The 25132-nt window shown below is 35.7% G+C and overlaps 5 protein-coding genes across 7 annotated transcripts; 2 read left to right on the forward strand and 3 right to left on the reverse strand.

Moving 5' to 3' along the window:
* Positions 1–616: 616 nt before the first annotated feature.
* Positions 617–2026, forward strand: LOC108916574 (TP53-regulated inhibitor of apoptosis 1-like). Of its 2 annotated transcripts, XM_018722862.1 has the most exons (3): positions 617–857; positions 918–991; positions 1046–2026. In XM_018722862.1, exons 1-3 carry the CDS (start codon positions 845–847, stop codon positions 1136–1138), a joined length of 180 nt encoding a protein of 59 aa, XP_018578378.1. In that variant the 5' UTR covers positions 617–844; the 3' UTR covers positions 1139–2026. The 2 variants fall into 2 exon arrangements, with proteins under 2 accessions (XP_018578378.1, XP_018578377.1); XM_018722861.1 differs by having other exon boundaries at positions 617–991.
* LOC108916573 (metallophosphoesterase domain-containing protein 1) lies at positions 1921–4620 on the reverse strand. The gene is made up of 4 exons (XM_018722860.1): positions 4097–4620; positions 3776–4040; positions 2807–3033; positions 1921–2751 (listed from the first exon to the last, which is right to left on the reverse strand). The coding sequence occupies exons 1-4, from the start codon at positions 4368–4370 to the stop codon at positions 2627–2629; spliced, it is 891 nt and encodes a 296-aa protein (XP_018578376.1). The 5' UTR covers positions 4371–4620; the 3' UTR covers positions 1921–2626.
* Positions 4621–5863: 1243 nt separating this feature from the next.
* LOC108916569 (TATA box-binding protein-associated factor RNA polymerase I subunit B) lies at positions 5864–8590 on the reverse strand. Of its 2 annotated transcripts, XM_018722852.1 has the most exons (5): positions 8080–8590; positions 7852–7966; positions 7191–7770; positions 6936–7135; positions 5864–6842 (listed from the first exon to the last, which is right to left on the reverse strand). In XM_018722852.1, the coding sequence occupies exons 1-5, from the start codon at positions 8457–8459 to the stop codon at positions 5913–5915; spliced, it is 2205 nt and encodes a 734-aa protein (XP_018578368.1). In that variant the 5' UTR covers positions 8460–8590; the 3' UTR covers positions 5864–5912. The 2 variants fall into 2 exon arrangements, with proteins under 2 accessions (XP_018578368.1, XP_018578367.1); XM_018722851.1 differs by having other exon boundaries at positions 5864–7135.
* Positions 8591–9319: 729 nt separating this feature from the next.
* LOC108916568 (inositol monophosphatase 1) lies at positions 9320–11113 on the forward strand. The gene is made up of 3 exons (XM_018722849.1): positions 9320–9593; positions 9659–10161; positions 10216–11113. Exons 1-3 carry the CDS (start codon positions 9408–9410, stop codon positions 10475–10477), a joined length of 951 nt encoding a protein of 316 aa, XP_018578365.1. The 5' UTR covers positions 9320–9407; the 3' UTR covers positions 10478–11113.
* Positions 11114–13134: 2021 nt separating this feature from the next.
* Positions 13135–23822, reverse strand: LOC108916572 (E3 SUMO-protein ligase RanBP2). The gene is made up of 9 exons (XM_018722858.2): positions 23543–23822; positions 21085–23325; positions 18392–18950; positions 17945–18177; positions 14992–16545; positions 14242–14556; positions 13807–14179; positions 13566–13752; positions 13135–13509 (listed from the first exon to the last, which is right to left on the reverse strand). The coding sequence occupies exons 1-9, from the start codon at positions 23820–23822 to the stop codon at positions 13309–13311; spliced, it is 5943 nt and encodes a 1980-aa protein (XP_018578374.1). The 3' UTR covers positions 13135–13308.
* Positions 23823–25132: the final 1310 nt, after the last annotated feature.

Genomic DNA, 25132 nt, shown 5'->3' on the forward strand with positions numbered 1-25132 from the left:
GTGCCAAAGAAAAAAATATGTAATATTATCATCTTTGTCATATAGGCCTTTTTTAGAATCAAATTAATCCATATAGTTTGCAGCCTTGGGCCCACCCCAAGCAAAAATTGTAGCTACGCCCATGCTTACACGGCTAAAATTCACAAATATAAAATTTTAAATCGCTGGTTGTTGCGACATCGTTTTGACCCCTGATGCATATGCAACCACGGAATCCTGTTTAGGCAAAAGTACACTATTAACCAAGAGAATTTTGAGCAATTTATATTCCCAATAAATACATTGTATGTATTTGTAAATAGCAATTTGAGCGTTAAATACTACAAATGCGATTGCGTCTGGCTGATGGAAACTGATTTTAATGCACTAGGTCACTAGGAACAAAGCATTCTCTGAATAACATGAGGTGCTTTCGTTTTGGCAAAAATAGTACCTAATAGCAACTAATATCAGTTCAGAGTAACTCTAAGTTGCTATTAGCTGCTGATAGCTACTATTCTTGCCAAATCGAAAGACCCTATGGATAACTATAGACAAATGAATACGCTTTCTACCCCCATGGAACACTAAAGACTAACAATTCAACTTTGACATTTGACAAGAGCCAATGCCAAGGCAAGAAACGAAAAAAATCCAAATTCTTTATTTGAAATATTTGTCATTTATTTATATCATAATTAATGCTCAAATATGAAATAACGAATCAGCACAAATCAATACTAAGTACAGAGCTTTTTAAGCGTACTAATTATTAAAAAGGCAACGTCAGATTCCAAGTTCCATCGATCGAATAACCTACAAATTGCAGTTATTTTTTGGTGTGTACAAATGAACATATTTCATTATGAATAGCATTGGTGAGGCTTGCAACGATTTGAAAAAGGAATACGACGCCTGTTTTAATTTGTGGTTTTCAGAGCATTTTTTGAAAGGAAATTCAAATGATTCCATGTGTGCACCACTGTTTAGAGTCTATCAACAGTGTGTCAAGGTAAGATAGCTTTGATAATAATAAATTTAACCCTCATTATCTCTAAATTTTTAGAAAGCCATGAAGGACCATAAAATAGATTTGCAGGAGGTGAATAAGGATATTTTAGGTACCGATAAAGAAAAGAAGGAACCCCATTCGTCTTGACATAAAAGTACCTTTTCATTGCCCGATATTGCAAGAAAGAATATTGACGGAGGCAAGTAGTGAAAAATCTTTGTCATTTACGTTAGAAAATGAATATTAGTTGACTAGTAATTTGTTACTGCTTAAGAGTATGTGTCCTATTTATATGTCGTTGGTCTCCTGTAGACACAATAATAATCTGTGTATGGTGTAATATGATGCATTGTGCAATCTCCAGTGTAACATTGAGTGATGCATTGCCACACACAGCCTATGACGTTTATAGGAGACCAATGACGAAATAACTGAAATTGTAAATGATATTTATCGTTTTATATTATTATATCTGTTGATTACATTAGTATTTAAATATTGATGTGAAAGCTTTTAGTTTTTCTACACCAAATACCTGAGAAGCTCATCTGTATTCATATTATAACTGCATTTGATATAGTAATTTCAGTATTATAAAAAAAAACAAGTCATATCTAGATATTTAAATTTAACAACACAATATCACATTTCCTGTATACAGTACTAATAAAATAAATATTTATAAACGTAATACACAATTTTTATGTACGTAGAGCTTTTTGTTGTCATTAAAAATGGGGAATACTAAACATTACTAGAATGTTGTATCTGGTCTTATTTATGCCAACAAAGTTAGCACATATCATCATAAAATCATTGAATTTCTTTTAACTTGGGACCAAGACACCACCACAAAAGTACAAATAAACATAAAAGGTCTAGAATTAAAAATTAATCTAATCTGTATTAATTTCACATTGTATTTTTTGAAGTGTAATACAATCAACTAAACGTAACTGTTTATCAGTTTATACATGCATTTTCTATTAATCTGTCATACACAATTGTAAAGCTGCAACTAATTCTTCACCTTATTACAATTATATGTTCACCGATTATTCTATATTGATGTAATAAATGTTACATAAAAAAAAACTGTACAATAATTTTATTTAACGATATAAAACGCGATGATTCATGACCTCTCATACTTGGTTTATTATTTTCAATATAAAATAGCTTACAAGTAAACCTTTCGTTAAACACAAATGTTACAAGACGGAGATCACCAAGTGATAATGGATTTTTTCTAAGCAAGAAGCATCTAATTTTTTTTTGAGCAAATATCCCTATAATCTAATACGTCATCAGCTGGCTTGTGATGGCTAGTGATTTGTACTGTAAACGTTATAATTATAAAATTTCTATCGTTTACTATGTATATAAAAAACTATGGCCTGTTTCATAATAAAATTAGAGAGATGCGATAAGCAAGTATGCAAGTGAACAAAATGAAATCTGCTAGTAACTACCACTAACGATTAGTTTTATGGCCCTAATTTAATCTTAACTTAGTCTATAAATTAGATATATCATTCCTTAAAAGCTAAGTTATGTGAAATTACGTATAATTTTTTATACTCACTCCAAATTGCCGCGAATTTAATAAAAAAAACTAAATTTACTTAATTTATCCTACTTCGTCATGCCCTCTTTAAGAGGAATGTCAAACACCACTGGTAAATTGTTAGGTATGTAATTAATATCACAAGTTGAAGCGTTAATAAAAATTATCTTTCCGTCCGAAGTCACGCCATAACCTGCAATGAAATGTTTCGTTTGCAACACATAACATTAATTGAATTTCATAAATACCTTCATGGATGTGACCGTAAATGTGGTATTTCGGTTTGACTCTATTTTGTACGGAGTGAAGTAACTCGACGCACCCTGCTCTCACTCCAGAGCAAACTAAATCACCATGACCTAACGGTGGAGTATGAGTAACTAATACATCAGTATCATCTGGTATTAAGTTCCATTTAGAGAGACACTCTTGACCTCTTGGTAAGTTAAAGGCCCAATTTCCAAATTCGGGTTGCCTAAGATTGAAATATAAGCAATTAGGTGGGCACATAATCCCAAAGAATTTTTTTGTTCTTGTCTATATTTCTATAAATGAACCTAACATGACAATATGTATAATTACGAAGCCATTTAATTATTTCATCAGGGTTATTCATAAATTACTTCCTCTAAACGCAAATTTTGTTAAAAAAAGTAGATCCTATCTATAAACCAAAGAGATTGAATTTCATAAAGGGAACAAAGACTGCAATTTATATGTGCAAAAGTTGTCGTGTTGTACTATTGGGTATGATAGGTAAAGAAATTATTATTTTACAACAGAATAAACTTGTTGCACAACTGATGGTGGGTATGTCTTATCTTTACATTCTTAAATCTATGCTTAAAGGGAAAAACATACAAACTATCTTAAGCAAATAAATTAAGCTGATAAAATCACCCATTTTCCTATGAATTAAATGATATTTTTAATTCAAATAAATAATATATCTAATAAATATTGTAATAAGATAGGATAATTTTCAAAGAAAATATTTATAATGAACCTATTAATAATTTAATACCAATACGTACATTTTCGATTTCAGTCCAAATTCTTATTTAAGTACTCTGTCTTTTTTGGTTAAAATATTTTTAACAATACTTTTGATATATCCGAAATATTTTTTATACAATTTTCAGAAACTAATGATTTTATGGAAAAAACAACAGTTAATTTTGCAACATGTTCAAATAATAAATAGTTGTGTTACGTACCATGGACTTCCATATATTTTTATCCCATATAATTCTACTCCAGAATCCTCTAGATATATGCAATTGGTTAAATATTGCCTAATGTTTTCTGTATTAACAGCTTCCTCTATATTATCCTTAGTTTTGCCATAATTTGGAACTTCATCTTCTATCGGCTGGGTATGCCTCAACAGTATTTTTTTCTTAAAGATACTAGAAAACTTCTCGTCAAAACTCAATTCATGATTACCAGCAATAACAATTTTATATTTATGCGGTAAGGTACCTGTACAGCAGAGAATCTACTCAATTTTAAATGATTTAATTATGGTTTAATATTACCTAGCCACTTATTAAACTGAATCACTTCTTCACGTTGACCACATTTTGTAAAATCTCCAGCATGAATGAAAATATCACCATCGGGTATATCAAACATAATATTTCGAATTAAAGAGTGTGTGTCACTCATACATACAAATCTTACTCTGTTTGGTTCAACTGGATTTCCTGGTATTTTTACATTTAACTTCAATAGTTTCTGAGATTTTGATATTTCCTTCCAAGCAGAAGTTGGATTATTCGTCAAATAATGCACTTTTACGTCCGTATCCATTACGTTTCTGTTAAATTTGCTAATCAAAAATAGGGGAAGGACAACTATTTTCGTACATCTACCGGCATTATCAAAATTGCACAGAACTAAACATTGATAAATTGTTTAATGCAGCAGGTGCGATAATTTATCACCAAGATAAAATATAAATGTCACATTGTTATATTTATTTGATATTTTATACGTTTATAAATTATGGGGAAAATCCAACGTCATTTCCTTATATTTTCAGATTTCAGAAACAAGACGAGGTTACTTTTCTCTTCTTCCTCTTTTGAATAATTTCTGGACCTTGACAGATGTCATTCTTTTAAGACTTTTCGATTGACAAGATTAGATCGTGCTTTGTGCCTTTGTATTCGTGCGTCAAAATTGTACCTGATTTTCCCCCGGATGTTGAGGTGGCCTACCAGAGTTAAGTCTTTTATACTAGCTCTTTACTTTTATTCATGATTTCAGAATCATATCGCGTTACCATCCGAAATCTAGCAACCTGATTGGTTTTCATCGAATCATAACGCATTATGATTCTGAAATCATGAATAAAAGAGGGCTAATGTTACCTTTTGTAATGCCTAAAGTTTTATTTGTGGCACTACTGAGATATCTATTGTCTCTGACTGAGGTAGTTCTTTTTACCCAGATTTAAAAGGATCAGTCGGAGATTACTCTAGAATTTCCAACCCGTTTCACTGAACTTTTGCTCATTTTAAAATTCTGAAATGTCATACCTACCTACTTTACAGGTTAAAGAAATACAGAATACGTTATTTTATTTATTGATGTTTGGTTCAGTGCAGTATTTTTTGATATATATTTCTGAAAAAAACTGGAATATAAAAACACCGCATATAATTTTTAAATATAATAATAATATATAAACATGAATATGTTGCAGAAGAAATTAATTCCTTACTTAACTTAACCATCGCGCCACCTTGTGGCTGATTGTCGAAAGCAGTATAAGTCAGTTTTGATTTTGAAATACATTTTATGGATTTTGTTACACGGTTTGTCTAAATATAAATTAATGCACAAATAACAGACTTTCCTCCATTCTAACACAGATTTTCAAGAAAATGGAGTTAGTTTGAAACTTAAATTAACTTTTGGTGGAAAAAAAAAACTTGTAATTTGCCATTTTTGAACAAGCGGTATCGTAAATTATAAATTTCTTTACACCAAAAAGTAACTTGAATTTCAAACCAAGTCCATTTCATAGAAAATCTGCGTTAGGCTGGAGGAAAGTCCGTTATTTGTGGATTAATACATATTTCATATGTCATTAATTATAGTTACTTGTTCATATTATTATTATTTGTAATGGTATTTCTATCATTGATATTTAGCATTACATTTAACAGAATGAATTACAACTATCTAAACATGTCCGTACACAAATCTTGAGCCGAATCGCCTATATTACAGTAGTCGGTTAAATGTTACACACTGGAAATCATATGAATATTTAAAGAAAAATCATACAAATGGAATACTATAGAAAAATTTTATTAAACTACAGAAATAAATTCATTATAAACATTACCAGTGCATTTTAGCTGAATTAACATAATATTTGAGATTGCTGTCTAACAGTTGTCGTTTCTGCTGTAAATTATTTGATTCACCGTAAGTGGCAGAGAAAACTAAAAATAACTCGGAATACTGGAATTCATGCAAAAATTCTTGGGCAGTTTGTTCAATTATTCTCGCACATTCGTTGAAGACAAGTTTAAACGTATCTGTATGTTTGTTAAAGAATGTACCAAAATCAGTCTTATTAATGCAGTGAGTATGCATTTGCAAGTACAACCAATATCTTTCATAAGGAATATAATGGGCATTGTAACAATCTGATTTTTTGACATTTTCTATTTCATTATCTAATTTTACGTGCTTACTAATCCGATTCACATAGGTCTCGTTTTTTTGAAAGACGTGTTTTCTGCATTCGTGGTATAACTCCTGGACATACAAAGGGTCGTTCTTTTTGGATACTTTGGGTTTTGAACAAACCGCCTCATCGATGTTCTCCTCGGTATCATCTTTACTAATCTCAACGGGAATTAATCGCAGACTCTTTCTGCTTAAAAGTTTCATTTTTCTATATGTTTTCAGTTCTTCTATTCTCCAGTCATCATTTGCACCACCATGTTTCAGTTGCAGGTTGCCGCCGCTCACCAAATGCAGGTATTTGTTCGGCCTTAATAAATAATCCAAACTGTTGTCGTGAAAACTCTGACTAAGATTTGGTGACTTCAACAACCGAGAATATTCTAAATACGGAGTTAGAGTTGGCATAAACTTTATATCGTTGTAATTACTGTCTTGGTTTTCTACGATTTTCGTTAATAATTCTTTGTAACCCGCCATTTCTTTAGTTAACTTCACGTTTTCATCCAGTTTGATTCCTTGGGAATCAAAATACGACAGAAATTTATCACTGTCTATCTCACTTGAACTTTCCATATACTGCGACGGAAAATGATTTTCACTTATTAATAAATTTCTATAGCCGATATATTTCATCCACTCCATAACATCGAACATCTTTCGTTTACTTACATTTAGTTTATTAACGGACTGAGCATATTTCGACATCTCCCATTCAGTTACCCCATCAAGACCATATAATAGTTTTAAAGTAAATAATATTATCGACATTACCCTTCCTTCATAATTTGGAATGATCTTAGATTTGTTATTGAACGACAGTTTTGGATTTACTTTCGATATTATGTTTCTCACTGCTGCGTATACGTCATCTGAAGAGAAACGATTAATTAGATATTTTTATATAAATTAAAGTGTAAGCATTACCTGGTAAATTCATCTCTGTACAAAATCTTTCACATAATGCGGTCAAATCGACAACCTGAATGTAAGTGGCAACATTTAAAAATATAGCAATTTTTGCCGTCGTAATCCTAAACGATTTGTTTGAAAATAAATTATTTTTGTTGTTATTCTGTATGTTTAAGAACTTTTCTGCGTATTCTTCAGGAAATAATTCAGTATAATTGTTGAATGTTAAATGTCCTTCTCTTATGAATCGCAAAAAGTCGCCTAATTGGATTTGACTCCTACCAATTAAAAGACCCAAATACAATATTGAGTATAATTTAATAGGCGACAAAAAGTGGACTCCTCTCATGTATGTCTGAGAACAATTCCTGTAAGTTAATTTATGACACGGTAACTGTTTATTTTTGTCCAATTTATGACTATATTTCTTCTTCAACTCCTTAACACCATATGTATTAAAATTAATGGGTTGGTTGCCTTTTTCAGATTTCTCTGAGGGACTTTTCAGACTTGTCAAAGTTTCATTATGTAGTGAAGAACTTTCCTGTGCAGACCTTTGGGAAAATTCTTCATAACAGGCTTTAGCCAATGCTGTCTGTAACATGATTAGGTATATGAAAAATTACAAAATGTTTTTTTATTGTATTACACGTTTTACAAACATCTGTCTATTTACCTTTTTTTTCGATAGTTCCTTTTTCATTGAAATTGAATCAAGACTCACAGATGATGCTTCTGAGGATTTCCTTTTTCTTTTTTTAGGTCCCACCCCTAGCAAGATATCCGAGTCCCTAGTAAATACAGGGCAGATGTATCATTGTAGTTATTTTTAATTTGCAACACAAGATATAATAAAATATTAATATAACCAAAACCCACCACATAAATCATTAACATAAATTACCTCTTTGAATTAAGCAACTGCAATCTTGGTTTCATATCTATCTCCAAGTCGAATACTTCTAATTTTTGTAAATATTTCATCCACAGACATTTGACGATTGATTTTAAAGCCTTATCCGCACCAAGATTTATCAACTGATCTGTTAGAGAAGACATTACGATATTATAGCATTCCCAACTGGTGATTTTACTGTCAAGTTTTTCGGTCCTATCCTTCTTAATTTTTTTAATTCCTTTAAGCTCTGTTATTTCTTCTTCAAACACATGTTCCCTCACTTCCTGACTTTGGGTTTGGCATTCATTGCAGTAGAAATATCCAGCCTCTTTATAAAAATCTGTTCCTCCACATATATCACACTCCATATTTTCATTTTCTGCCATGTTTAATATACCTTATACAAAATTAATTTGTATATAAATAAAGGACATAAACTTCAGTGCGTCGAAGATTAAAAATGTAACTATGAAATAGCGGTTGTCAATATACAGCGATTTTTGTTTCAAGTACTGGGTTAGGACTGTTAGGTTAGGAATTCTTCTTCTTCTTCTTTTTTTGGCCTTTACCCAGAGGCCAGCCAGCTCTGTTAGGAGTAGGTTAGGAAAAATTATCTCTCTTCCTTCTTCTTCTTCTGTTTGGGGTTCTAGTTCAGTGTATAAAACACAAACTTTGACAAACATAGCTTTCGACTGCAGGCTCACAAAAGACCTAGACACCAACTTTTTGACCCTGGGTGACCACCCCAATGACCCCCCCCTGCCCGCTAACCTTTTCTGTTTCAGAGACAGCCAGGATCAAGAAACGAAGACAACGACACACACACACACATACACACCCCCCATACCCTCCTTAACCCTCCCCTCCCGCGCTAGCCTAAGGGCCACCTTAGCAAAGCGCATCCCAGGCTGCATAGCCGCACTACCCTACCCAACCATACCACACATAAACATGACACTACCCCCGGGGTTTACACAGACGAGCCGGCGAAGCAAGAAGAGCGCCAGAAGAAAGGGCCCTAGCCGGCGGGGCCCAGCCAGGACAAAAGGAGGTCCCACAAAGCGCCTACACCGGCCGCATTTGCGGTCGGGGTAGACGACGGATGGGGCCCACCTACGAAGGCTGTCCAGGCCTACACGAGATGAGGCAGGATAAAGAGGGATAATCCCCCTCGATCCCAAATCATTGAGGCCAATTTCTAGCCATAGAATAATGGCGCGGCGCGACTGCAGGCATGTCTTCGTCGTTGTCCTTGACGAATAACGACCTTGACGTTTTGTTCACACAGATTAGAGAAGTCTTGTACTTGTTCTGATCTGATGGTATTTAAATAAATGAGTGCGTCGCTGTCGATTTTAAGTAGATTTTTGCAAAGTTATAAGTATAGAGGCACATTTAACAGTAGCGGAAAATATCGTAAATCATTTTTTCAGTGTTCTTCAAGAATGTCCAGCTTAAAAAATAAAGATTTGGACTTATTTTATGACACAGTGATGAGTTTGGTAAAAACTGCTGGAGAGGTAAATGTTCATTATTTTATTCAAATTATATATTTTTATTATTTAATTTGTATCTTTTTTTATAGTTAATTAATGAAAAAATTTCATCTCGAAGCAAACTGATAGAAGTTAAATCAAGTGAAATTGATTTAGTAACTGAAACTGATCAACAAGTGGAGAAATTACTGATTGATGGACTTTCGAATCATTTCCCCGAACATAAATTCATTGGAGAAGAGTCAGTATCTGGTGGAAGCCAATCTGTTTTAACAGATGCCCCTACTTGGATCATAGATCCAATTGACGGCACAATGAATTTTGTACATTCCTTTCCTCACTCCTGTGTTTCCATAGCTCTTTTTATCAATCAGAAACCCGAGATTGGCATAGTTTATAATCCGATGTTAAACCAGATGTTCACAGCTAGAAAAGGGAAGGGTGCATTTTTAAATGGCAAAAGTATTAAAGTGTCTGGAAAAACAAGTCTTTCCGATGCATTAATTATGATGGAGTTTGGTACGAGTCGAGATCCGGAGAAAGGCAGAGTGGTTCTTGAAAATCAGAAGATTCTGATGCCTCAAGTTCATGGGTAACACTGTCTATTTATTAATATATTTTAGTCAAACGTGCTACTTTATTTCAGGCTACGTGCTCTAGGATCCGCTGCCTTAGATATGGCAATGGTTGCTTGTGGAGCTGCAGACGTTTATTTTGAATACGGTATACACATTTGGGACATAGCTGCTGGTGAGTTACTGGTGACGGAGGCAGGTGGGTTCATTATGGACCCAGCAGGTGGAGAAATCGACAGGCTTTCCCGAAGAGTTTTAGTGGCAAGTTCACGAGAACTAGCAGAAAAGCTGTCTCAAACTTTAGTGCAATTTTATCCAACTCCAAGAGATTAATTTTAACAAAAAAAAATATTTACTAGTCATACAACATATTATGTACTTTAGAGTTTAGGAAAGTACAGATGTTTACTTGTAACAAATAAATGTTTGATTCAAATGTTTGATCAGGGTTAAGAATTAAATCAGGGATGTAACACTTATATTCAGATGTTAAAAAGTACTGCCATCATTCTCCAGATAGGATAGTTGTATAATGAACTTTGTACAGGGTGTCTTAGAAATAACGGTCAAAATTTTAACCAAGGCAACTTTTGCCCGGTCAATTTTTTTGAACATTCACGCTTGTTTGAGGTTTTGTCCCCATTAAATTGTCGCTGAGCTGAATATGAATTAAAGAAATATTAAAGTAACGTACGCAAAGGTTCTATAGAATGGTTTACTCTTAAAGTTTGGTGTTAGCATAAATTACAGTACTATTTCCCATCGTTTGTTTTTGTTTTGTACTAAACGATTTGACTTGTGCTCCAGTGGTAGATTGCAGAAATTTAAAATTGTTTGTTATTTTGGTAAGTTAAATGCATGATAAAATTTTGGCATTTATATCTGGGGCACTGCAGAAAAGTATGTTTATATATTTTAAGTTGTTCTGTTTATTCTTTAAATTGCATATAGTAAATTAAAACTGCCATATTTTAGTAGTTGATTTCGTTTAAAAATATTTGTTTTACTAAGTTTTTTTAACATGACAGAAGCGCATACAGCAAAAAAGTAGATGGGCACTTTTCAGAAAAGTGTGACAGACGTGGACATGTCGATGAAATGTCCGGAAAAGTACTTTTGATCTTGAATCTAATAAAGCACCTATGAGTAATGTCATATTATCACAGGCTACTGCTCGAGGGTACACAAAGCAAAATATTACTTTTTTTCTAATGAATATGTGTCGATATATTTTACTTATTACCTACCTTTAGACTTTTTTATAACCTGGTTTCTAATTATCCCCAGACAGCCAATACACTTATTGAAATGTTTTTCCATCCTACTGGAATTCTTAAAAATTGTTTTCGAGCAGAAGTTACATTTATAATAATTTTTACTCAATTCAGAAAAATATAACCAAACTGTTGATTTTGGCGGCATACTTCATTTATAATATATATGTATATTAAATTAAGAATCAACTGATTACTATTTACTCATCGTTAATTTTGCCAAAATAATAAAATATGGACAAATGGACATATATTACAAAAGAGGTTATATTTTTAAAATGTCATTTTTAGTAGTGATGGGAGATTTCGAGTGAAAAATCGAGTGGTACTCGATTATTGAGATCACTCGAGATATCTCGAGATGTTTACTCCCACCACTCGAGTGATTATTACCCTACGGTTGCACCCCAAAATGTTAGTGCATACTGCAAATAGTCACTGATTGCGTAACCTTTTTTTTAGAATAAAACGAAAAAATGGTAGGTTTTGAAGTGCGTGAGCTTTTTTTTTTTAGCTACGCTTATAAGTGATATATGACTAATAAAAACAAATTTCTGCGCCGCTGGGATGAAAACGACCACTATCTCGTATCTCGAGTGATCACTCGATTATTAGAAGTCCTCGATTATCAAAATTGGTCGATTATGCCCATCACTAATTTTCAGTTAAACAATTACCAACCTCAAAAATTTTTTGCGGGAATTATGAATGCAACAAATAGTTCCGCGCATGCACATACAACTTTTCAATATTGAAGTGTCCGTACGCCTCAGGACATGTCCATGGTACATCTACAAAAAAGTAAACAAATTTTTTAAGTAACATTCATTCTCAAAGTCAAATCTGGATCTACTTGAAATTGAAAACACTGAATTTGTTAACACAAGCCATCGCTGAGAGCATCCACTATGTTTTTACAGCATTTTCTATGCATTCACGTAATCTTCCACTTCAATCTTATAGATCACTTTTTATTTAGCTTTATAGAAAAAAAATCACGTGGATTGTGGCCTGGCAAGTTTGGAGTCCACGATATTGGTCCATTTTGTAGGCTACACACGTTAGTTGTTTAAATAGTATCTATTATATCAGTAAATTAACGGATAATTGTAATGCATTTATAGAAACTGAAATCACTACTGCGTTTATGAAACGTAATGTTTCAACAATGTGCTCATTGATTTTACATTGTGATAAAAGGAAACCTTCAACTGCACGTTACTTTTAATAAATTCCGATGTTGTCTGCAAGCATTTACTCAAGTAATTTTATTTTATTCAACATTTTTAGTAAAAAACCAAAGATTAAACGTTGATAGTTTAGTTAAATGTTAACGATTAAAAGTTTTATTAAAAACTTGGAATGATTTTAAAAATATTTCAAATCTTAAATTAGTAAGATTTTTTTTTTTTATAGAAAAACGACTTTCGAACATAAATTAGTTTTACTTATATTTAGAAACGCAATATTAATTTCTAATTAGTTGAGCAAAAATTTATTTTTTAAAAATGCATTTTTTTTTAAAGTTCAGTGCTTTATCATTCTGCCACTTAGCTCCTTACAGCCGATTTAAAAAGGTGAACAATAGGTAACACTGATAAGCGCACCAATATAATTAAAATTTGGGTGCTGTCCAGTGACGACGTAGACAGAATGACCCCTACTTCATGTCACATCCTGTATATGTGAAAAATAGAGTTCAAAGAAAGTACAAACTTTAGACAAACATTTTATTACATTTTAAAAACTAACATTTAAAATAGTGGTTTCAATAAATCTAAGCAACCTACAAAAAACATAAATCTTAAAAAAATTAAAATATATCTGTATATTCTACCGGATCACTTCAAATTTCATGACTTCTGACACAAAATATCTAGGAATTGCCTTTTAATCTTCAGTCTCTGTGTCGTTCTCATGAGGGATTTCGTCGATAATACCAACTTCCTGAGCATAATTCAAACCTTCCAAGTAATTCGAGTGGAATTCCTGCGCCGCCACATCGCTGCTAAATGTGGCTTTCAAAGTTCTCCAATTCATATCGCCATCTGCCCATTCCACTGCTCTCCAAGTACATTCCGCCTTCTCGATCTAGATGAAACAAAAATTAAGTACGACGAAATAATACATTAACGATACTCCCTTACGTCCATTAAAGTGTTCATCCCGATTAACGTGTTACTTAAAACGTTTCCGCTGTCATCGTTCACCGCTATCCTTGCAGCGTATAGTTCCGGATCGTAATAAACCTGTAGATCGCCCATAGTTACCGGTTTCCATGTTCCCCCCGGCGATTGCTCACTTAATGTGCAGCGTTTCATGAACATAACAGAACTAAAAAAAAAGTAAGTGTAATAAACAAGAAATACTCATCTTGAAAAAACTAACCGATCGTCTTCATCGTCGTCCTCCTCATCTTCGTCGTCATCATTTACTTCACTGACGGTATTCTGATCGTCCCCGCTGACGTCCTCAAGTCCGTAATTCTGAACAGTTGCAGGCAAGGATTTGTTATTTTGGATGTCAGTCACTTTCTTGACGACGTCTTGGGCGACGTCGTGGAACTGTTTAGCCAGCTCCACGTTCTTGAAACGAACCGCTAACTTTTCCAGGTTGTTTTCTTCTTCGGTATAATTATAGCCGGCCCACATCCAAGCCTTGTCGGACGTGAGCATCGGCTGGAGGTCGAGGTTAGGAACGATGAGCTGGTTCAAGACGACTTTGTGAACCTGTTCGCGTCTCAGTAAAAACCTGTACGTGTCTAAAAAAAAAATATACTCATCACTGCTCCTGAACAGTCCCGATCAGACAAAAATTACTTACTATTCTGCGGGTGGTGCAAGATCTTCATCTGACCGACGCCTCTTTCTTTCCACTCTTTAGTGGCGGTATCGTATCTGTACAGTTTGGCCCTTTCGTTGAAAAGCACGTCTTCGCTTTCCTCCCCAGTCGATACGACTATAGCGTCGGGAAGTGGCACGATAGGTTCGTAATGGGGATCGTACTCTTCCTCTTGACCCCCACCCTCTTCGTCAGATTCAGTTCTAGACTTGTCGGCTTTCGATTTGTCTCTTTTGGTATCTTTCTTGGAAGCGAACACTGGCGCCCCAGCTCCCAGAAAGGCGAACGAATTGTCATCTATTAAAAAACATCTTGGATAATGTCGGTCGACGAAGAATATAAATGTGCATTTAATTTAGATTTTCTTTTTGTTTTGAGAAACCGAATTGCATATTAAATAACGCTTTTTAGCATTTTTTCGTGCAATTTTTCTTTTAGAAACAAACTTGTGGAAATAAAAATAAAAGTAAAAGTAAAATTTCCAAAATATATTACAAAAAAATAATTAAAAAAACCAAAAAAAAAACAAGAAAAAAAACAAAAATATATTTTGAAAAAAGGAAACTATTTAGAAAAAAGTTTTTTTTTAATTGACTAAAAATTTTTAAAAAAGAATTTTCGTTTATATTCGACTTCCCCTCTAAAGAACAATTTATTTTAAAAAGGGCGTCGCGTGAAAGGAATAAAGACAATTTTATTTTAAAAAAATTTATAACACTTAAGCGTACATACCTGATTTCTTAAATACCGGCGCAGCACTCGGCGAAGTAGTCGCAGCCAACGAGGCAAACGTCACCTCGTTATCGCATTTAAGGACAACCTCGTCGTTTTCTTCCAAATTAATGGTGCTCTTCTCGACAGTCTGCGCTCCGCCTCCAAAAGTCAGGTTCGCTTCGGTCGTCGAAGCCGGTTTGCCCCCGAAAAGATTCGCCGCATTTCCAAACACAGCCGGCTTATTACCGAAGACGGAACCGCTCTGCGTACCGCCAAATACCCCAGCGGACGTCACGGCAGTACTGGAAAACGAACTGGCGGTGGACGTTACGCCTGTCGCAAAAATACCACCGCTGCTTGGTTTGGGACCCAAAACGTTTGCGTTCTGACCGAAGACGCTGCCAGATGTGGTGGTCGCAGTGAATAAGTTAGTTGTCGGCGTGCCCCCTCCAAAAACCGGGGCGGTACTAGAGGTGGTACCTCCGAAAATAGGTGTGGCGGATGTGGTCTTTATATCGCCGAAAAGTGGGGTACTGCTTGCGGTAGTAGTTGTAGTAACGGCTCCAAAAACTGGAGTTGTCGCAGTCGCGGTCTTGGCGTTACCAAATAGAGGCGTAGCAACTGTAGCACTCTGAGTAGTGTTGAAAATATTGGACGAAGTGGCGGAAGGAAGCGAGGTACTACTCGGCGTGGCGGATATACTGAAAATGTTACTGTTACTGGAAACGCTGCCGCCGAAAATTGGGGTGATAGTAACGCCCGACATAGGTTTAATTCCAAATATGCTGGTGTTGCTACTTGCGAGACTCCCGAATGCCGGGGTGGCGCTGGAAGCGTTACCAAATGTGGAGGCGGTACTGCCAAATACGCTGCTTCCGGTGGTACTGCTGCCTCCGAAAATAGAACCAGTCGAACTCGCCGACGGGCTGCTGAATAGGTTGGTGCTGGTACTGGCACTTCCAAACAGTCCGCCGGTCGTGGTACTGAAAATACTAAACGGAGCGGTTGTCGATGACGCGACTGTCGTTGAGGAAGCAGTCGTCTTTGCGATGGAAAACGAAAACGGTTTAGCAGTACTTATAGTTGTGGGGGTTGCAGGGTTAGATTCTCCGTCGCCCCCTTTCGTTGGAGTGATTGCAGTCTCTAATTTAGACGGCTTTAACAATAAATCCCTTAAGGTATCAGACTTGGCTGGCTGGGCTGGAGTGAAACTGAACGAAGTTCGTTCTTTCGGTGTTCCGAATACGGAATTCCCCGTTGACGGCGTCATGTGCGACGAAGGAGTTACGAACGTTGCAGAATCACTACCGTTGAGTTCTTTATTAGGCGTACCAGGTGGAGCGAGGGTCATCATCGGAGGTTTTTTGTTGTCCGCCGCAAACAGCTCTTTCAGGTATTCGTCGTCTTTTTTGCACTGGTCGCATGCGCAATCCGGCAGTTGCCTGTACGAGAAAAATTTGGGGGGCAAGCCGAGTTTTGTAGCTTCCCTTTCTTCTTCGGGCGTCACTTTGGTTTCAGATATTATTACCACTTCGTCATCTGCGTCTTCTTCGCACGCATTGTCCTTTGTGCCTAAAAAAGCGGGAGCAATTTTTATTATTTGTAGGTATTATTGCTTTGCAGAGAAAAACGATTATATCGGACCTTTATTTCCTTTCCGACTGTATTCAAATAGATTTTTAAATGATAATTTTTATATTCCATATTTTCAGACTTTGTAAAATATACAGGGTAATTGACAACTTATCCAAAAATATTTGGGAACAGATGCAGCATGAAAGAGAGACAAAATAGCAAAAAAAATTGTTTGTAAAATACTTGTAGTTTCCAAGAAAAAAATTATTGAAGTTATAGTACATTCAACCACTACATAGCTGGACAACTGTAGTCTCTAGCATAATTCGCAATAAGCGTGGAGCCACGTGGCCTCAGCGAATAAGTGCAATCGTCGTTGCAATAGTGTTTACCTGTTATCTGAGGTGTTTACAATAGTTTTTTTGTAGTTGGTGTCAGAAATGGTTTGCGTGTATAGCAACTCGGAGTTGATGGATATTATTTTAATTTATGCCGAAGCAAGACAACATTTGTATTATGGTGAAGCATTTGCGTTATGGTGAAGCAAAACATTTGTGTTTGTTCGTAGAAACTGAGTAAGACAGACCCAAATGTGTTTACACATCCGTGGATAAAATTTTGAACAATTGTTGTTGTAACATCGGGTATGTCAAATGATTTTATTATTTAAAAACACAAATTAATTTTATTAATTAATAAAGACAAAAGCTTTGAATTTGCCGATATAAAATATGTGCTATAAAATTCTATTTATTTCTTTCCTTGCAAAAGTTTTTGTACGTTTTTATCACACTGCCATGCCGGTTTTACAGTGGACCAGTTTCCAGTGCCGTGCAGAAGTGTATTTTTAAGGGTCCCCTGTACATCCACAATTTTTTTTTGGATAAGTTCTGAATCACCCTGTATATAAAAATTATTTTTACTAGATAATTAGAACCAGTTTTAAAAAAGTGAAATTTTCATTTTTTTTCATAAGTAAAATATATGATGTATGGTCAATATTTTTTGCGGATTTGTTCCAGACTAACACAGTGAAAGAGTAACTTAGGCTTTTATTTAAAATTACTGGAAAAATTTAGTTATAAGTAAAAAAATGGAACTGAAGCTAAAGGTTAGGGGAATTTGCAAACAAAACAAAACATGCAATTTGCTTTAGATTTATTAATAAAAAACTTAACAAGCGACTGGACAACAAACAATCACAAGAATATTGACCAAAACAAAAAATTGCATACAACAAACTAATATCGAAAAACCAACAATTATCTACTTTTCAAATAAATATAACAAAGAGCCAAAGCAAACACAGCTAGGCTGGAATACACAAGCAAATTAGTATCGTTAGTAAACTTTACCGGACCCGTCGGATTGTTATTATTATCATTGAAATCGTTACCTTTATCGCCGCCGCCTGCGTTATTCACAGCGTCGGTCACAGCCTTTCTGAAATCCTGCGCCACTTCCAAGTTTTTAAATCTAATACAGAATTGCTCGTGCGCTATCTCCCCCTCGGAGAAATCGGCGGCGTGGAAGAGCCACGATTTCTCATCCTTCGGTATGTATTCGGTTTCTTTGGTCAGATGATGGTTCAGGCAGATTTTGAGCACCTGTTCCCGCCTCATAACCACCCTAAAAGAGAAGACGATAAGTTGTAGGAAAAATATTTGAAATTGTCATGGAAATATTTCAATTTCGATAAAAATTATAACTAAAAAAATTATTTTCACTGAATTCCTGAGTTTGGTAAAACGGAAAGGTGTTTATCACGTCCGATTGTGTTCCTGTGATTCGGGGGGTACTGTGAAAGCCGTGAGGTTCATTATTTGTATACACATCATCTTACCTTAACTTCCCGTTATCCTTCCTCTGAAGAATTTTGACATCACCGAGACCTCTCTCCTTCCATTCCCCACTGACAAACCTAAACAGCTTAGCCCGATGGCAATACAAAACGCTCTCGTCTTCCTCGCCAGTTCTCACGTCCACCTTCTCCGGCAGGGGTATGACCGGTTTAAAGTAAATATTGTCTTCCTCTTCCTCTACGTAGCTGCCGTCGGATTCCTCATCACCCTGACCCGAGCTGATTCTTCTTGGCGAACGTGGTTTAAATTCAAATTCGTGTTTTTGCGGGGAACCGAACACAAACTTAGAATCGGATTTAGTGGATGTCGTGGTGGCAGCAGGCGTGAATGAAAAACTAGTGCTGGCGGGAGCGGTGAAGATACTGGATGTTTTCGTGGCGTCAAGGCTCGATTTGGCCCCAAACGAAAATTGAGTCGCAGCTCCGGCCGTTGTAGTGGTTGGAGTACCAAAGGCGAAGGTTTTGACGGGTTCTGTTGTAGCTGTGGCGGCCTGCGGTATTCCGAATGTGAACTTTTGTCCGGGAGTGTCCAAACTTATACCTTTAACGAATAAAATTGTTTTGTAGACTTTTTAAACCGTCGTGCAGGGCATTCAATGAGCAGATTCACAAAATCTAAATGGATTACTGCCCTCGTAAAAATTAATAAATTTTTATAAACCATTTGTGAAATAAAATTATTTAAATAAAGTCAATTTCTTCAATAATTTATTAAATATTAACCAATATGTGGATAGGCATACTTTGTTAATTGTAATTTATTTTAAAATAATTATTTTTGCTGTTTGTAAAACTAAAATGCTAATGATTTTTTGTCATTTCAGATCTTAAATAGTGGTTATTTTTTAAAGCACTTTGTTTAGTTTGTGAATTTCAATGTCAATAACCTCTGATATTAATCTAGTTCAGGTGAACCACATAATATCAATCCATCTATGGCAAAGCAAAAAGGGGAAACAAAGAAACGACCAACGTTAATTTGATAAAACGAGAATGTCCAAATATATTGCTGCTTTGTAATTTCACCATTTTTCTGTGTGAATTACAGTAAAGCTCGGTTACCACGTACACGCTTATTACGTACTTATGGCTATAACGTACCGAATAAACAAGTCCCGGCATTATTATAGGACCTTCAATGGTTAACTGTTTTGTTAAAACGAACTCCGTTATTACGTACTTCTGATATAAAGTACCAAAATACCTGATCCCATCATCTAAAAATTTGATTATAATGTACATTTTATACATAAATTCTCTTGTGATTCGGGTTGGTGACATAGGTTCAAAAAGCGGCACAATGCAAGTTCCAGTAAAATCCATGGGGAAGCTGCAAGTGCGAACAAGGAAAATGCGTTGGATTGGGTTAAATCAACATTAGTTCCACTACTTATGAACCATGGCAAGAATGATGTTTTTAATGCTGATGAACTTGGTCTTTTTTATAAACTTGCTCCAGATCGTACAATGAGCTTTAAAGGTCAAAAATGTGTTAAAGGAAAACTTTCTAAGAAAAGAATAACGGTTCTTATATGCGCAAATATGACCGGGACAGAAAAACGTACTCTTAGTTATTGGTAAATTTAATAGGCCCAGATGTTTTAAAAATGTAAAAAAATTGCCGGGTTAATTATACGGCAAACAAGCGTGCATGGATGACCGCAAATATTTTTGAAAGTGAGCTAAGATCTTGGAACAAACAATTGGTAAAAGAAAACAGGCGGATATTATTGCTTGTTGACCTGCTCATCCTCACGTTTCCAATTTGACCAATACTGAACTGGCATTTTTCCAGTTTGAAAGTTCGTTATCGATGACTGTTTATGACCAGTAATCTTAAGTGCATCGAAAATAGCACACCAATAACAATAAATTTGCTTGATGCTGTTGAAATGGTTGCAAAACGTGGCAACAGGTTGCCCAAAAAACAATTGAAAATTGTTTCAAACATGCATGGCCCTCTCTTTGCGAGTTCGACGAGGACGATGACTTACCTCTTAACCAATGGTTTATTAAACAAGTTGCTAATGAACAGGATGACGATAACTTACCTCTAAGTGTGTGGTTAAATAAAAATAATTTTAACTTCAAAAAATTAAATTCATTGATGCTTTCGTTGACGTGGATAAAGAGTTACAATGAATTTGGCTACAGAGCAAAATATTTTTGACCAGATTAACGAAGATGAGCAGGTTAATAGTGAAGAAGATGAAGAAGAACCTGAAGAAGAAACGTCCGTAACGTTTGACGACGCAATTAGAGGAATAAAAAATGTAAAACGATTTCTAGAAAGTAAAATTAGTACTGAAGTATTTTAAGTGCATCGCTGGAAATAGAAATGTATTTAGAGCAACAGATCCTTATAAATCGCAAAAAACAAACTCATATAAGACTTTTTTGGAAAGTAGTTTTAGATATTTTATTATACCTATTTTGTGGTGCAAATAAAAACAATTTTTAGTATCGCTTTTAAGTTTTAAGAACAAAATCCATATATGCTGTTATTCTATTGCTGCTTTTATATGTATGTTTATATTTTTGTTAAGAATTAATAAAATTTTTAATAATTTTTTTAAAACGTACTTCCGATATAACGTACCGATTTTTTAAGTCCCCGCCGGTACGTCATAACCGAGCTTTACTGTACTAGTTTTTACTAGATTCGATGGACTTACCTTTACTGGTGTCGAGAGCAGGTTTCTGAGAAAACGTAAACCCTCCGGTCTTCGTTCCTTCACTAGTCGGCGGAGTACTTGCTTGGGTCGTGGGAATCCCAAAGGAGAACACTGGTCCCGAGAGTTCGGATTCTTCCGGCTTCTTTGCAGTGGTACCGGGTTTAGGAGATTCACAAGCGATACAGTGATTTGTCTTTCCTTCGTTGATAATGTAACAATTCTTACACTCCCAACTACCCTTCGCCGGCTTAAATTTATCCCCGAAACTGGTAGTTCTCGGTCGCGCATCGGGCTTGTGGTGTTTGCCGCTTACTTTGTTGTTCTCGTCCAACGACGTCTGAGCCGTCTGCAACACCTGCAAGAACTGATTGGCCTGTTCCTCAGTCTTAAACCTTACCGTGAAGGTTTCCGGCGTTAAAACGCCTTCGGAAAAGTCCTGGGCGTGCCACACCACCGCCTTCGGATTGTTGGTGTTCAATTTAAAGGCCATATTCTTCAAAACTTTGTGGTTGCAGCACACTTTGAGCACTTGGTCTCTTCTCATGAGTAACCTAACGGATTCGTCTTTGAGGATTTTGATGATCCCGACTCCGCGTTCTTTCCACTCCTTCACTTCCCCGTTCGTGTCGTATCGGAATAATTTGGCCCTGCACTCGAACAGTATCTCCGAGTTCTCTTCGCCTGTTTTATGATCAACTAACTCGGGCAGGGCGACGAGCGGTTTGAATTCCGCCGTTGGGACGAAGTCTTCAGCGTGAGAATCGTCATCGGCGTCCTCCTTTTGCGGAGTCGTCGGTTTGTTCTGGGAAATGACTAACGGAGAAAATGTCGTCGCTTCCGTTGTTTGTACTGGCTTGAAATCACTTTTGAACGTGTTAGGGGTAACGTTAACTTTTCCGAAGGTGAGGCTCGAGAACGGACTAGATTTTGGCGATTGTTCAGCCTCTACTATTTTAGCGGGTGCCACTGCTTCTTTGGGTTTGAACGTTGGAGTGCTAGTAAACACGAAACCTCCTAATGAAGTGGTAGCTGGGACTGCTGGCTTGGCCACGCTTTTATTCTGCGGCTCCGTTTTCTTTGGTTTGACGTCTTGTTTAATAGCAGAGTTTTGGGGTGATTTCTTGGCAGGATCTTCAATCAATTTCTTAGCAGACTCGAAAGCTTCATGGAACTTCTTGGCCTCTTCGGATGTCTTGAATCTGACGCAGAACTTTTCCAACACGACGGACTCATCGGCGAAATCGTGGGCAGCCCAAACGTAAGCTCTATCATTGTTTGCCATTGGCGTTAACAGCATGTCCTTCGTAATGAAATGATTAGCGCAAATTTTATGGACCTGGTCTCGCCTCATGAGGATCCGAATTTTTGCCGTACTTGCATTGTGCAGGATTTTCAAGCTTCCAACGCCCCTCTCCTTCCATTCTTTGACTCCGTTGTTATTGACGTGTCTGAATAGTTTTGCACGTTCACAGAACAGTTCAGTTTCGCATTCCTCGCCCGTATTCACAGGAACTTCGTCTGGCAGAGGTACTATAGGTTTGAAATCGGGGCAAGGGTCATGTTCTTCGACGGAATTCGTAGAAACGTTGCTTCTATTCAACGTTGAATTATTTTTGTCGGGGCTGAAAGTTTTGTCAAGAGTTTTTTCGATCTGAAGACCCAGACTCACATTCTTAGACGGGCTCTTTGTTTGAGCCACCGCGGAAAATACCGGTGGCGACACGTTAGACAACAAACTCTGCGTAGATATAGCAGGAGGAGGTTTACTCAAAACGGACGGAGTAGACGCTATCGCAGTCACGGCCGTAGACGGTAGAGGAATCTGATAATTATGAGGCTGAGATTTGGCAATGTTGCTCTTTATATGCTGCGGCGGTATAGTAACCGACAGAACTGGTTGGGAAGTAAGTGCTCTGGTTGTAGGTAGTGGATCCGAATTGGTTATCACGACGTTTACCGGCGCTGCTTTATTTATTGTTGCTGTAGCAGAAGAGGAGGGCGACGAAGAGAAGAGGCTTTGGGTGGTGCTGGCGGGTACAGCCTTGGAGGATTCCTTTATCGGTTGAGTGATGTGAGGGACTGTGTGCGACAATATCTGCCCTGTGAGCATTCCGATGCCCAAACTTGTAGATGGCAAGCCCTGAGTGAGAGACGGCTGACCTAAAATTGGTTGGGCGTAGCTAGCAGCGACGGAAGCAGAAATCGACGGTAGCTGTTGGTCGGGCACAAATGGAAGTGCACCTGTAAGAAATTTAGTAATTTATGCATTTGATATACAGGATGTTTTGGGAAAAAAATACCATAAATTCTAGCGTCTTTTATTTTTGAGGTATAGACTGTCAAAGATAACTTTTTTAAATCAAATTTTTGGGGTTGTTTCTGTTAAATTATGAACGAAAATTAGTAAAGAAATAAAGTAGCATTTCATTTGAAATTCATTATAATCATAAAAAAGTACCTGGTTGTGGTAAACCTAGTCCTCCGTAAGCATAAGTTAAACCTGGGTATAGCCCTGGATACAATCCAGGTGGAGCATAAGCAGCTGCTAAGTTACTGGCATTTCCGATCCTTCCTGGTTGATAATTGGGATAAACGCTAGGCAAGTTCGTATTATATGCTCCAATGTTGGAATTAATATTATAATCTACCCCGTAGTCTGGGTCAAGGACATAGAGATCCTCGTCACTCAACTGATTGTTTTTTGTGTGAGTTTTTAACTCGTTGATTTCTTTCTTCATGTCCTGTAGGATAAAAAAAAATCAAATTAACAAATTCCTCAGTTATAAGGATAATTAAAAAAATAAACGCGTCAACATAGTATATCATTTTTATTTATCCCAGCAACCAAAGAACTAAAAACAACTAAAATAGCTAAAGAAATTAAACGAGGGGTGTGTCACAAGTAATTTCTGGTGTACGTTTGAGATATTATAATTTAAAATTACTTTAAAAGTATAGGAATTAAAGTTCTTTGGTAAATTACAAAAATTACAAAAAATATGTATGAAATTACAAAACGTACGTATTAAATTACAAAAAGTACAAAAAATTACCTGATAGAGTACAAAGATTTTTAAAATTATTTTTTAAAATTACTGAAAGTACTTAAATAAAATGGTCTGATTAAAAATATTTCATTCAGTTTTCGTTAAAACATCGTAGAGATACGGACTAACTGCTATTGCTTTACCTACATTTACCTACATAGGTACTGTTGAAAAAACAGTCTAGTTTGTTTGAAGTAAAAATTTGTGTGGTAAAATAACAATGAAAATTAAAATCTTACTAATAAAACAAATTGTGTTTTTAAATTAGTAACGGAAGTAACCGAACTAAAATATTGTGAAATTTTACGATGAAGAGTAGTTTATTGGGAAAATAATAAAGGACGACAGCATAGAAATAATTGTAAAAAATTGTAAACTTTGTTGTTTTACAACTGTTGATGATTCTTAATCTGTTCACTTTTTTTTTATCTTTTCAACCTCTAAATAAGGGTGATTTTTGAAAATTTTCGAAAAACTGAAAGTGATGCTCATTTTCATTTTTCATGACGAGTATTTGGTTATTTTGAGAACATTTTTAGGATTTTCCCTGTTGCCCCTGTCAGTCTCAAAAACAGGCGGAGAAATGACTTTTTTTGCGGTCACTCTTTTCACTATCTAGTTCTGGCAAAAATAAATTTTGAAAATTTCCAAATATGAATTTTCAATAAGATTTTCTTCCAAAAAGTAAGGACCAATTATTTTATGATACGTTACGCCACACCAGACATTTATTTTCTTTTTGAACATTTTTAGCCCAGTATCTACAATTTTGAGAAGGAACCACGCCATTAGTTGTGAATGTTGATTTGTCAGTAAGTAAAATATTGTGATGAAAGAATATGTTTTCTATTTCTCGCCCATTGTTAAACAAAAGTCCAAACGACGACCATCATCTCCAACAATTTATAATTAAACATTAGTTTAAATGGATATTTTGTAGCTTTCTAAAATTTTTTGAAAATGAGATCAACTAATATATATGTTTTCTGACTTTTTCCTGG

Source organism: Anoplophora glabripennis, unplaced genomic scaffold, assembly GCF_000390285.2.
Source record: "Anoplophora glabripennis isolate ALB-LARVAE unplaced genomic scaffold, Agla_2.0 scaffold1404, whole genome shotgun sequence".
Taxonomy (NCBI): domain Eukaryota; kingdom Metazoa; phylum Arthropoda; class Insecta; order Coleoptera; family Cerambycidae; genus Anoplophora; species Anoplophora glabripennis.

Excerpts from the sequence above, each read along its gene's own strand:
- LOC108916569 (XM_018722851.1), bottom strand. The coding sequence starts at position 8,459 with ATGGCAGAAAATGAAAATATGGAGTGTGATATATGTGGAGGAACAGAT. Across the intron at positions 7,967-8,079 it reads CAGTTGCTTAATTCAAAGAG|GGACTCGGATATCTTGCTAG; the intron begins GTAATTTATGTT and ends TGTATTTACTAG. Across the intron at positions 7,771-7,851 it reads AGGAACTATCGAAAAAAAAG|ACAGCATTGGCTAAAGCCTG; the intron begins GTAAATAGACAG and ends ATCATGTTACAG.
- LOC108916568 (XM_018722849.1), top strand. The coding sequence starts at position 9,408 with ATGAGTGCGTCGCTGTCGATTTTAAGTAGATTTTTGCAAAGTTATAAG. Across the intron at positions 9,594-9,658 it reads TGGTAAAAACTGCTGGAGAG|TTAATTAATGAAAAAATTTC; the intron begins GTAAATGTTCAT and ends CTTTTTTTATAG. Across the intron at positions 10,162-10,215 it reads CTGATGCCTCAAGTTCATGG|GCTACGTGCTCTAGGATCCG; the intron begins GTAACACTGTCT and ends ACTTTATTTCAG.
- LOC108916574 (XM_018722861.1), top strand. The coding sequence starts at position 845 with ATGAATAGCATTGGTGAGGCTTGCAACGATTTGAAAAAGGAATACGAC. Across the intron at positions 992-1,045 it reads TCTATCAACAGTGTGTCAAG|AAAGCCATGAAGGACCATAA; the intron begins GTAAGATAGCTT and ends CTAAATTTTTAG.
- LOC108916573 (XM_018722860.1), bottom strand. The coding sequence starts at position 4,370 with ATGGATACGGACGTAAAAGTGCATTATTTGACGAATAATCCAACTTCT. Across the intron at positions 3,034-3,775 it reads AAAATATATGGAAGTCCATG|GCAACCCGAATTTGGAAATT; the intron begins GTACGTAACACA and ends TTTCAATCTTAG. Across the intron at positions 2,752-2,806 it reads TTACGGTCACATCCATGAAG|GTTATGGCGTGACTTCGGAC; the intron begins GTATTTATGAAA and ends ATTTCATTGCAG.
- LOC108916572 (XM_018722858.2), bottom strand. The coding sequence starts at position 23,822 with ATGAAGAAAGAAATCAACGAGTTAAAAACTCACACAAAAAACAATCAG. Across the intron at positions 18,178-18,391 it reads AAGGATAACGGGAAGTTAAG|GGTGGTTATGAGGCGGGAAC; the intron begins GTAAGATGATGT and ends CTTCTCTTTTAG. Across the intron at positions 14,557-14,991 it reads GCCGGTATTTAAGAAATCAG|ATGACAATTCGTTCGCCTTT; the intron begins GTATGTACGCTT and ends GTTTTTTAATAG.